At 37.8% G+C, this 13,444-nt stretch overlaps 1 protein-coding gene across 1 annotated transcript; it reads left to right on the forward strand.

The window, feature by feature from the left end:
* The first annotated feature begins 659 nt into the window (after positions 1 to 659).
* On the forward strand, positions 660 to 12,726 carry LOC125179556. The gene is made up of 5 exons (XM_047885634.1): positions 660 to 1,127; positions 2,980 to 3,190; positions 8,512 to 8,901; positions 11,063 to 11,616; positions 11,815 to 12,726. The coding sequence occupies exons 1-5, from the start codon at positions 660 to 662 to the stop codon at positions 12,199 to 12,201; spliced, it is 2,010 nt and encodes a 669-aa protein (XP_047741590.1). The 3' UTR covers positions 12,202 to 12,726.
* The last annotated feature ends 718 nt before the right edge of the window (positions 12,727 to 13,444 follow it).

Here is a 13,444-nt window from a genome sequence, read left to right on the forward strand (position 1 = left end):
TATTATTGAGCTTTGAGAAGATACGATTGTGATCTTATATGTCATCTATAATGGCGACGCAATAACTACTTGGCTTGAATCTTACTTTAATTATTCTACATATAAATTTCGTAATATTCAGCCAATATTTTTCATTGCAAAAGAAGAATTACGGTAAACCTATTTTTCTTCTTGAAAATGACGTTAAACCAACGTTGATTTAGCTATGATCCTGCTAGAAAAAACGTTTCAGCAACGTTATTTCAACTTGGAATCACTTCGAAATTTTCAATCACTAATGTTGAAAAAATTACTATCCTCATTATTTTTGAGGAATATATTGACCTCTACAATAGATTATCATAAACTTCGCTTAAACTTCATAAATAAAGATTATCATAAATTTCGCACTCTTCCATCCCGCAGCGGCGTCCGCGGGGCAGCCTACAGCGCGACACGCGCACCACATCCGACCTGCATTAGAGCCGTCGAGCAAAGAAACGACGATTGTCACTAACTCCTTCATAAAATCTAACAAAAATATGATTTCAACGGAAGACAATAAAGCAGTTCAAGCAAAAACTCTAGTAAAATTGGCTCCGGTATCCTCAATAAGTGACAGGACTGACTCCAATGGAACGAAAGACAATCTTCAAGACCGACGTCGACCACCCGTGGCAATGTCCGACGACGGAAAATTTCAGCGCTCAGCGCAAGCTTCCTTCCTGCCTCAGGGCTTGAGATCCCAGCCCATCTCTCGACTACACTACAAGCTTTTAAAGCCCTACATCAAATATCCAAGTCCATTTCCTGAAGACAACTCTTTCCAGGCCTACTCAGGATCTTCCGGACAATCTGAAGAAAGATTGCACGCACTGCTAAACAACTCATACCCTTACCCGGTATCTTCGAGCACATTCGACCGTTATCCTTATCCATATCAGCGAGATCCCTTCAGAGCTTCAGAGGATATGAGTGCTGGAGATTTAGGTGCCAGGGAGTTCCCAGGACTCCTTGGAGCGCCTCCTATCCAGTACTCCAGTCTAAGTGGCCCCAGCTTCGTAGCGGACTCCAAGGAAGACTTTTACGCCGTGGCGGGCACCACAGCCATACTCACCTGCACCATACGCAACCTTCACAACTATACTGTGAGTGAACCATTCCTTAGCATGAATTATCTTACGTATTATTGTTTTAAACTTACTCATGAACCATACCGCAGCATGCATTATCTAACGTATTATTGCTTTAAACTTACTCATGAACCATACCGCAGAATGAATTTTCTAACGTATAAATAATTAAAACTTACTCTGCGGGCTTAAGTGCTGATGTCAAAACCTATTTCTTTTTGTGTAAGAATCAATCCAACTTTCATTATTCATAGCACAATTTTCTAATATAATTCCATATAATTCAGAACTTTTAAATAATAAGAAGATTATAACTATTGTATTATTTTCATTTGTAAAATCAGAACGACATTGAGCTCTAGCCGCGCATGCGCCGTGAGCTTCGCGGCGCTGATATGCGCACGGCAGTGAGGATCTGAAGGGATTTGCGAGAGACTGAAAATTGCGTCTTTTTGTTTTGGGGAATAAAATGCCGTGCAAAATGGGACACGAAACGAGTGAGATAGCCGGTGAAACGAGACATACTCGCATACTTTTCCTAACAAGAGTCTTTGTATGATGGTTTTCTTCGCGTGTAAAAAGATATGGGAATTTAAATTGAAAAATTCGTGGAAAATTGAAATTTGTTGTAGCTCGCACGCTAATAATCATGGCTCACGAGTTTTTGCCTCTTTAAATTAATTAAGAAAATAAAGATAGTAAATTCTTTACGAGTTTTGAATGTAATTAATTTTTATTTGGGATAAAGCTGTGGGGTAAGTTTTCATTTGAACAATTCAATTTTTTATTCACACTACAATTAATGAACTTATCAACTACAGCTTTTTGACATTTTTTCCATTTTTTCTTGGATGTCTGTTTGTTACACATACACTGCAATACACATTTCCTCTCTCCTCATCTCTGTCTCACCTCTCATTGACACCTAAACACTCTTCTACGAAACTAATCCCTTCTCTTTCTAATAGTATTATTCGAAACGAACAATATACCTTCATAATATCAATGGCATTGTATGTCACTGTCGTCTCTAATTACTTTTATATATTTATTTTATATATGTATCTTCTTATCAGTATTTATCTTCAGAATTATTTAATTTACATAGAAAAGATTGTACCTTATCTATCTATATTTTTATCATATATTATCTTAAATCAGCTATACTCCCAACGGCATCTATAACTTCTCCAACATAATGACATAATATATACCCCTTTCTCCCTCCGTCAGGTATCATGGTACTTCTCTATCATATTTTTTATATCATGGGGATATTTCTACATTACTTCTACCTTTCGTTCCTCTTTAACATTATATATACCTTCTCCCCAACGGCGTCACCTACCTTTTCAACAGAATTACATTATATACACACCTTGCTCCCTTCGTTTGCTATCATGTGTATCATATTTTTTATATCATGGGGACATCTCTACATTATTTGTACCTTTCGTTCCACTTCAACATTATCTACATACTCTTCATTCCCCAACGACATCCACTACCTCTTCAACACAATGACATTAACCATCCTTTTCTCTTCGTCCCACCGTCAGGTATCATTGGTCTCATATTTTCTATAAATGGTGCATTTCTATAACATTAATTCGACCTTTCGTTCCTCTTCATTATTATCCATACCCTTCTTCCCCAACGACATCCACTACCTCTTCAACACAATGACATTAACCCTTTTCTCTTTGTCCCTGCTATCATGGGTATCATATTTTTATATCACTGGACAGTTCTACATTACTTCCAACTTTATTTCCTCTTCAACATTATCTATACCCTCATTCCCCAATGGCATCTACAACCTCTTCAACACATGACATTAACCCCTTTCTCTTCATCCCACCGTCAGGTATCATGGGTCCGCGGCAGAGACATCAGGCTCCTGACGACAGGTCTCATCACCTACACGTCGGACAAGCGCTTTGTCCCTTCGAATCCTGCGAGGGGACAGGACTGGCTCCTCAAGATCCACTACTCCAGGAAGCAGGATGAGGGATCCTACCTCTGCCAGGTGTCCCTGTCACCACCCATCACGAAGACGATGCAACTGCATGTTAATGGTGAGAGTGGCATGTTAATGGTGAGAAGGGCATGTTAATGGTGAGAGGGGCATGTAAATGGTGAGAAGGGCATGTTAATGGTGAGAAGGGCAAGTCAATAGTGAGAGAGGCAATGCCGTTATAATAACTTATGATATTGTTTTCAAGTTCGCAAGATATAATCTGCCTTCAAATCAACAATCTAACAAAACAGCTCAAAAAATCACGTAACTATGATCATGTGTCTCTAACTCTGAATTCACAGTCACAATTTAATTTATTAAATTCATTCAATTTCGTCACGAGTCAGCGCCCTTTCAATGCCTCTCTTTCATTTTACGAAGGAAATGTCCATGTATCGGGCTAGTCAGGACCTCAGTAACAAGATTACGTAGGCGGAAGCTACCAGGCAGAAACATTCCTTTCAATTCAGAACGGTTTTGGGCCCGCATTTATTTGCAGGCATACAAACACATTAGGGCCCGCGTTTATATTTTGGGCCCGCGTTTATTTGCAGGCATACCAAAAATGGTGAGAGGGGCATGCTAGTGGTGAGAGGGGCATGTTAATGGTGAGAGGGGCATGTTAATGGTGAGAGGGGCATGTTCATGGTGAGAGGGGCATATCAATGGTGAGAGGGGCATGTCAATGGTGAGAAGGGCATGTCAATGGAGCAGGGGCATGTTAATGGTGAGAGAGGCATGTTAATGGAGAGGGGGCATGTTAATGGTGAGAGGGGTATGTTAATGGTGAGAGGGGCATGTCAATAGTGAGAGGGGTATGTTAATGGTGAGGGGGGCATGTTAATGGTGAGAGGGGTATGTTAATGGTGAGAGGGGCATGTTAATGGTGAGAGGGGCACGTTAATGGTGAGAAGGGCACGTTAATGGTGAGAGGGGCATGTCAATGGTGAAAAGGGCTTGTCAATGGTGAGAAGGGCATGTCAATGGTGAGAGGGGAATTTTAATGGTGAGAAGGGCATGTCAATGGTGAGGAGGGCATGTTAATGGTGAGAGAGGCAATGGCCGTTTTAATAACTTGTGATTTTATTTTCAAGTTCGCAAGATATATTCCGTCTTCAAATCAACAATCTAATAAAACCGCTAAAAAATCACGAAACTATCATTATGCGTTTCTAACTTTGATTTCAGAGTCACAATTTAATTTATTAAATTCATTCAATTTCTTCACGAGTCCGAGCCCTTTCATTGCCTATTTTTCATTTTACGAAGGAAATGTTCATTTATCGGGCCGGTGCCATACTTTCAAAACTCGCTAAGTGGACATAAGTACTTACGCTCTATTTTCTTGTCTATGATTGGTGGATTTTACTTGAAAGGCCGTCAATGATTGGCTGATGAACTTACGATCTCTTAACTTTTTTGAAAGTATGGGCGCCCAGGTCCAGACCTCAGTAACAAGATTACGTAGGCGGTAGCTACCAGGCAGAAACATTCCTCTCAATTCAGAACGGCTTTGAGTCCGCGTTTATTTGCAGGTATACCAAAACATTTGGCCCCGCGTTTATATTTTGGGCCCGCGTTTGAAAGGCGCTTGGATCACCCATGAGACCTCGAGGCCAATAAATTCACTGGCCAGTAAATGCAAAGACACAAGTCGTTCACCGAAAATAAAAGCTTGCGCAAGAAAAAATGTTAGGAAATCACAAGTTGAAAATAAATATCGAAACTCATTTTTTCCTGGATTTTTTTGCCAAAGTCAATCGAACTCTTTCAAAAATCTAGTCGTACACTAATGGGAATAAAATAAATAGCTTCTCAATAAACATTGCGGATCTACTTATGGACGAAATTTTTAGAAAGGAATAAATTTGAATTGTCCATGAACAAAAAACGATAAATCAGGTGTGAACAAACTTTATTTTATGATTCCTCGATAACATTGTGTAGTGGTTCAGATTTAGTATTTTGGTTAGCAGGAAATTCGGTGATTTCAAAATTACAGTTGTAACTTAGAATCAGCGCTACCGGCGTCGGTATAGAAGGCGTTATGTATTATTATATAATTATTTCCATACATTTCGAAAAGGAAAGGAAAAAACACAGCACAGCATTATAAACTTTCAATTGCACGTTCATGAAGTGCACGAAAGAACCAAGCAATAAAGATTAAGGAACAAGTCACCAACAACAAACTTCACTTCCACAACCTGCCCTCTAATGGTCGTAGCCATCGAACGTCCAAGCGTTTGTCCCAAAGTCTATCCCAGTGTTTGTCCCAGTGTTTGTCCCAGCGCCTGTCCCAGTATCTTTCCCAGTATCTTTCCCAGCGTACGTCCCAGCGTACGTCCCAGCGTCTGTCCCAACGTCTGTCCCAGTATTTTTCCCAGCGTCTGTCCCAGCGTCTGTCCCAGCGTCAGTCCCAGCGTCTGTCCCAGTATTTTTCACAGCGTCTGTCCCAGCGTCTGTCCAAGCGTCTGTCCCAGCGTCTGTCCCAGTATCTTTCCCAGCGTCCGTCCCAGCTTGAGGAAGCTGTGTACGCACGAAAAGCGCAACAGGTTTTCCCTTTAAATTGACGTCGCCGCTCACAGATTGTGTACGACAGAATTGATTGCACAAATGAGCTTATCTTATCTACGAAGGTGATAATATACAGTAAAATGTTCTTCAGTTTTCTATCGAGAAAATAATACTGGATTTAATGAAATGAGCTGTCAAGAAATATAGCCCAAGTTTCCAGTTCTAAAGATTTGTAACTTTGGCTTGAATACTGTATATGAAAAATACAGGCTTTGAGGCAGGCGGATCGTCAACTATAATAATATTAATAAGCAATAGAACAATGAATTAAGGGTATATAGGCCCTGGTCTGCTAAACTTCATAATAACTGTTCATTAATTAAGGTTTAATTGATTGAACGCTCGAAGGCTTGTTAATTAATATCGAATGCAGTTAGAGATGCAGAATTAATCTAGCGAATCGACTACTGCTGAGAGATGCACGATCGGCGATCTGCTCGTCTGATTCCAGTTAATCTCAGTCATTATAAGTTATAATGAATGCTCTTGTAATTGCTTAATTAATGCAGTTATTTATTTATTTGAAGTGCTCAAATGGCCATTTGAACACTCCATGCTCTCCTGACGCTAAGAATATTGGATATCTTAATGATAGAATACAGGCCGCCTGATTTAATATCCAACGAAGAGCAGTTAAAATTTAAAGTCGAATCGAAATGAGCAATAATCACCTAGCTAGAAATCGAGAAATTTTTTATTTATCCACGGCGACGAAAAATATCATTCGACATATTGAAAAAGCTAGTAATAAAATTGTAAATACAATAAATTTTCTGGTATTCAACCAACCTGTTTGAAAGAAAAAATTCTGCCATCCTATACTAAGTAATTAGTATTACCTATTAATATAAAATTAATTAGTAAATTATCCCGTGATTCATTTTTTCATGCCTGACAAAATTTAGGAGCTTCCTACTACCTGATAATATCACAGATTGGTTAATAATTCATTTATTTCTTCTGGTGCGGATCGAAAGATTTAGTATAAGTGATTGAAAACATTTTTAAATATAATTTGTTTAATTTGACCCCCTCTTTCAACGCATTTAATTTTATATATTGTAAAATATAGAATATATATAGATTTTAAACAGGGGTGGTTAATGGCCAGAGAATTCGTCAATTTAAATTTTCAGCGAACAATATTTTTCAGATGATATTAGTTGATCAAAATGCAGGTTCAAGGGAGTAATATCAAGTAACTATATATATACATATATATTTTTTTATACATTAATCTTCGCGTTTTCCATGTACAATTCATTTTCTCCACCCCTCAATTTTCAACGAAATTTCCACCAATCAGAGGCGGAGGTACACATCTTGCCAGGCCGCGAGGTGCACGTGCAGGAGGGCAGCGCCCTCCACCTCGAGTGCCACGTACGGGGCTGCCTGTACCCTGTACCCACATGGACACACATGGGACGTCCTATCCTATCTGTTCCAACGTCTGTCCCAGCGTCTGTTCCAGCGTCTGTCCCAGCGTCTGTCCCAGCATCTGTATCAGTATATTTCCCAGCGTCTCTCCCAGCATTCCCAGCCCTTTACCCAACGTCTGTCCCAGCGCCTGTTTCAGCCTTTGTCCCAGTATCTTTCCCAGCGTCTGTCCCAGCTTGAGGAAGCTGTGTATGCGTAACACGAAAAGCGCAACAGGTTTTCCCTTTAAATTGAAGCCGCCGCTCAGAGATTGTGTATGACAGAATAGATTGCGACAATATGCTATCATATCTCCGACGGGAATAATACTGTGGAAATATTCTTTAGTTTTTCCATCAAGAAAACAAACTGGATTTTATGAAAGGGGATGTCAAAAAATATTGCACACGTTTCAAATTCTAAGGATTTGTAACTTTTGCTGGAATATAAGAAAAGTCCAGGCTTATGAAACTGGTGGATCTTCAACTATAATAATATTGATAAGTAATAGGACAATGAATTAAGGGTATATAGGCCCTGGTCTGCTAAACTTCATAATTACTGCTCAGTAATTAAGGTTTAATTGATCTAATGACGGAAGATTTGTTAATTAATATCGAATGCAGTTAGAGATGCAGAATTAATATAGCGAATCGGCAACTGCTGAGAGGTGCCTAATCGTCTGATTCCAGTTAATCTCAGTCATTATCATTCATTATGAACGCTATTCTAATAAAGAGCTTGGCGAAATTACTTAATTAATACAGTTATTTATTTATTTTAAGTGCTCAAATAGCCATTTGAACACTTCATGCTACCTAGACACTTTGAATATTAAATATCTTAGTGATAAAATACATGCGACCTGATTCTGTACCTATAAGTCTTTTTAATATCCAACGAAGAGTAGTTAAAATTTAATGTCAAATCGAAGTGAGCAATAATCACATAGCTAGAAATCAAGAAATTTTTTCCTGATACTTGAAATCAAGAAAGAAAGAAATCAAGAAATCTACCCACGCCGACGAAAAATATTATTCGATATAGTGAAAAAAACAATAAGAAAATTGTCAATGCATTAAATTCTGTGTAAATTATCCACTGATTTATTTTCACATACTTGACAAGATTTAGGAGCTTCCTACTACCTCATAATATCATAGAGTGGTTGATTATTTCTGTTTTGTTTCAGGTGCAAATCGGAGGATTTAGTATATATGATTAAAAAATATTTAAATTTAAATTTCATAAATTTTACCCCCTCTTTCAACGCATTTAATTTATATACATTATAATATATAGAAATATATATATTATTGTTCGTGCGTTGCATGTAAATTTCATTCCCTCCACCCCTCACTTATCAACCAAATTTCCACCAAACAGAGGCGGAGGTGCACATCTTGCCAGGCCGCGAGGTGCACGTGCAGGAGGGCAGCGCCCTCCACCTCGAGTGCCACGTACGGGGCTGCCTGTACCCTGTACCCACATGGACACACATGGGACGTCCTATCCTGCATACCGAGACACGAGAACTCCTGCTGGAGGAAGACCTACGCGCCATTAATGCCCAGAACTCCAGCCACGAGCTCAAGAACTCTTCACTGAACGCCGAGGAGGTCGTTGGTTCTGATGACAGATCCTTTAAATCCGACGAGCCTTTAAGCACCGTCGTGACGCTGACGAGGAAAGACGTCACGCCCTTGCACTCCGGCACCTACACGTGCACTTCCACGTGCACTCCACCAGTAAACGTCACCGTACACGTGCTCAGAGGTACGAGATACGTGCGCTGAGGTAGTTATATTTCTTAAAAACTATTATATTTAATATTGTTTGATGCTTTGACTATTTTATCATAGAAAGAAAATGAATTTCTGTATAAAAAGGCTGCTGTGGTTGGTGGTTCAGTAGATGTGTTGGATGACTGACGGGTCCAAAGCACTTGCATGTTTCGAAAAATCATGCATGAAAAATTAAATTCATGTTTCGATTCAGAATTGAATTCATGAGTTATGTCACATAATTATCCTCACCGTAAATCACTGTCTGCTACAATCTTATAATCGATATTTAACACACTTTTACCTGTCCAATCGATCTGAAATTTTGCACACTTGCGTAAAGTCGGAGACAATACATGAATAAATTGGCAGAATAAATAATTTTGAAATTTTAAATTTTTTTCATACATAAAAAAATTTTATGTTTGGAAATAAAATTGGAAATTCATTGTACATGTGTAACATCGGAGACATCGGATCCTTTAAAAGAGTTTCCTTTAAAAAGCAATTTTTAAACGCATATTATTTATTACAAGCTCTGTCTGAACTTTTAGAGTCATGAGTTTATAGATGTAGCAGCATTTGAAACTTTAGTTGGTTGAAAAATTTAAAATTTTTAGGAATAACCAACAATATTTGTTACTATTTGAATAAGAAATCAGATTTTACAAGTATATTGACTTGAGTCAATGGCCCATTGTTTGTACTGTACTATAGTTCAAACTGAGACTAAAAAGACTTGTTTCTATTGAGCCATGGTTTCCTACAACAATTTTCTAATTTTTTACAACACTTCTCTTTAACTTCACTTCCTGTTGTTTGTTTGTCTGCTACAAATCTTATTATCGACATTTACAGACTTCTACCTGTCGAATCGATCTGAAATTTTGCACACTTGCGTAAAGTTGGAGACAATGCTTGAATCAATTGATAGAATAAATAATTTTAAAAGTTAAAAAAAAATTCATATATTAATAAAAAAAATATATTTTTTTAATATTTAAAAATAAATAAGAAATTCATTCATTCAATATCGGAGACACTTGCCCAATTAGAATTGTTGTCTTTAAAAAGTAATTTTAAACACATATTATTACCTCTACTTATAATGCGATTCACATTTATTTTTAAAAAGTTTTAACCAAAAATTTTTTGCAGTGCTCTGAACTGTAATTTGCCATACATTCATGCAAATCAAACGAGTAACTTATAATTACCTGCTTTATTTCAAATTTGATTCCACTTTTTCTACTATTAAATTAAAAATTTCTATCATACTAGAACACATTCACTGGTCTCCCCTGGAGTTAGAAGGACCATCCTTGATCCTTCCATTTGTTCGTATCAAGAGCGGCGCCATGTCAACTTATCGAGACAATCATTCATGCGCGACGATGAACAATACAATGCGCGACTATGATAAACAGCATTGTTTGCTCATGATCCGCGATGCGCTTCAAAGTTCACACGCGCAATTCATGATATTTGTCGTGCGTATTGATTTACGGCGGGCTTAGGCGTATTGCTTTTGCTTAAATACGCTTAGGCGTATTTATCAGGGCTTAGGCGTATTGCGTGAGCGACCAGGGCTCATCGCTCCTAAGTGTCTAATGTCGTAAATAATTAAATTGAAACTGAATTAATTCACGTAAAAAAAACTCCACTGTTTCCGCCTACTTTTAAGGTTCGCTTTATAGAGAAGTTTAACTCTTTATTACAATAACAATATCGTGTTAACAATTAGAAAGGTTTATGTGAAGATAAAAGATTTTATGTCGGGATTGTGTCATCATTATCTACTGAATTGCGATTGACAGATAGTTGATTTTTTTAATCAGAAAAGGGTTAAAATAAAATGAACAAATTCCTATTATCTTTTATTGACGCAGGAACGGAATTTTTCCGCTGGAATTTTCCAGGAATATGATATTTTTCATATTGAAGATTTAAAGTGAAATGTTATTGTAATAACATTGTCCCTTTTTACTTCGGAGGGTCTTCTGTTATCTGCAAAATTTTGTACTTATTTGCATGTTGGTAATCTAAATTTTTTAGGAAATAAATCAGTTTCGTCATTTCATTCCCAAATTTACTTATCACATAACAAAAAACTTGAAAAAAGCCTCCTATATTTTTGTTTGACTCTTTTTCAGGCGAAGAGTTGGCTGCAATCCACCACCAGAACGGCAGCCATGGATTTCGACCTTCGCTGCTGGCTGCTGAAGCCTCCCTAAGCGCCCTCTGTATCCATATGTTATTATTCACTCGCCTAGACCATCAGCACAAACACAAGCATGAACAAACACTCCCTCAGCGCCAGCACGGAATAACCAACACTTGTGGGACTGGGAGCAATAACAGTCAAGCAAATAAGAAAAAGTATCGAGATGTAGCGAAATCATCTCTAAATTCTTTATGGTACTTCAAACAAGGAAAATACTCATCGTCCATATTCTATGCTGGAAATTCCGACGTGGCAACAATCGAGTGCATGCCATCCTCAACTCAAGTTCCTTCGTTTCGACTACGACTTCGTTTCAAATGCATTAAAAAATTACACCCTAAAGATGATTCCCACGACGAGCTATTGAGCGGTGCAAAGAGCCGGCGAAATTGGGAAATGCTGGGAAAATCCTTCTGGCGACGCAACCGCCATCCACACGACCGCGTCACATCGACAGGGCTAAATAACGACACCAATTTGCTGTATGACATGTACGCTTATTTTGCACTTGGCTATCTGCTTGCGTGGCGAACACTCGATCGACTATTCCGGCAATGTGACATGTACGCTTATTTTGCACTTGGCCATTTGCTTGCGTGGCGAACACTCGATCGACTATTCCGGCATTTTGCACTTGGCCATCTGCTTGTGTGGCGAACACTCGATCGACTATTCCGGCGATGTGACATGTACGCTTATTTTGCACTTGGCCATCTGCTTGCGTGGCGAACACACGATCGACTATTCCGATGCGAGCGCGTCGAGGCGACGGAGAAGAAGCGAGCGCTATTTTCTCGCAATAAATTCGCATCTCATGAACGTTTGCCACCTGATATATGCAGTGACGATCCTCCCGAACGCACGAAGAAAATTGACAGCGATGGCATAAATTGTCCAAACGAAAATGTGAAGGCTTTGATTGATATCTTGTGTTGTGCCTGCAACTTAATTGGAGGTGAAAATGTTCTACAGTTTATCAAAATTCGGTACGGAACGCGAACAAATTCAAATTTTACAACGTTTTTCGTGTTTGATTTTATCATGAGAAGAGAGGCGAGGTGCCGGTAGAACGGATTCCTGGAGCCGAACTTTTGCATCGCTTCCAGTCAGCTTTAAAAGTTAGAAAATTGCCCTAAAGTTTTGAAGATTTATGAGTGATACAATGTAATAGACATTTGTACATTCAAATTTTTATAGCTATTATTTCAACTTATTCCAGTGAAACTTGGCTTACCACTTTCCATGAATGTCGTTTTATGCATCAATAAATTTTCTCATAAAACTTTTCAGAATTTTATCCATTACAATCCAGCAATATTTCACGGCGAGAACTTAACATTTGCTGTCAACGAATTCGCGCCTAAAGCTGGCTCAAAAATTTAGCAAAGTTTAGGAAACTTAAAAAAAGATGATAAATTTTGACTTACCAATATCCCTAAGTCAGAAATGTTCAGCCTATTTAAGAAATATTTTATGCATCCATAGTTAATCAGAATAATAGGCGAGTTGTGTATCGCAAGAAGCCAGGAAACAGTTTATCTTTTTTGCAATAAGCATGTTCAAATAATTAAAAATTTCAATTAAAATATAATAAATTTGTTAATAAGCATCGGGCAGAATAAACAAAAGAAAATTCATGCGGGAAAACAAAATTCAGGATTTAATATATTTTTTATTCAATTTCAAATGCAGAGAGTGAATTGTCTGGCTTAATTTTGCACGTTCATCCATTGCCGTGAATGTAATTAGTTTAGTTTTCATAATCATTCCATCCCTTTGAAAGTGTTGGTCTTAGATTCATTAATATGGAAATGAATGGATACTGTCCTTTGCAAATAATAACAATATAATAGGTATTTTCGATATTAATGACGCTGAGAATTTATGAGAATGTTATATTATCTAATATAGTTCTGCTTGTTGATATAAATGTTGAGAATTGCTATACAATTAAAGTAATTGAAAAAATTAGCATAAAAAATGAACACATTTTCGAATTTTCTGTGGCCCGGTGTTTGGACAGAAAACTTTTTTTACGGTTGACGTTGAATAAATCTAATTTTTATGCATAAAATACTTCAAATATTTATCATGCGATGATTTAATTGCCGCATGTTTAGACACGATCAAAACGTGTATTTCTATAAAGTGTATGTACAACGTGTATATATCAATAATTTCCACTACTTGTATCTGTAAATTGCATTCATCACGTGTATTTGTACATTGCATTCATCACGCGTATTTGTAACATTGAATTCATCACGTGTATTTGTACATTGCATTCATCACCTGTATTTGTACATTGCAT

Source organism: Hyalella azteca, unplaced genomic scaffold (assembly GCF_000764305.2).
Source record: "Hyalella azteca isolate HAZT.00-mixed unplaced genomic scaffold, Hazt_2.0.2 contig2627, whole genome shotgun sequence".
NCBI lineage: Eukaryota > Metazoa > Arthropoda > Malacostraca > Amphipoda > Hyalellidae > Hyalella > Hyalella azteca.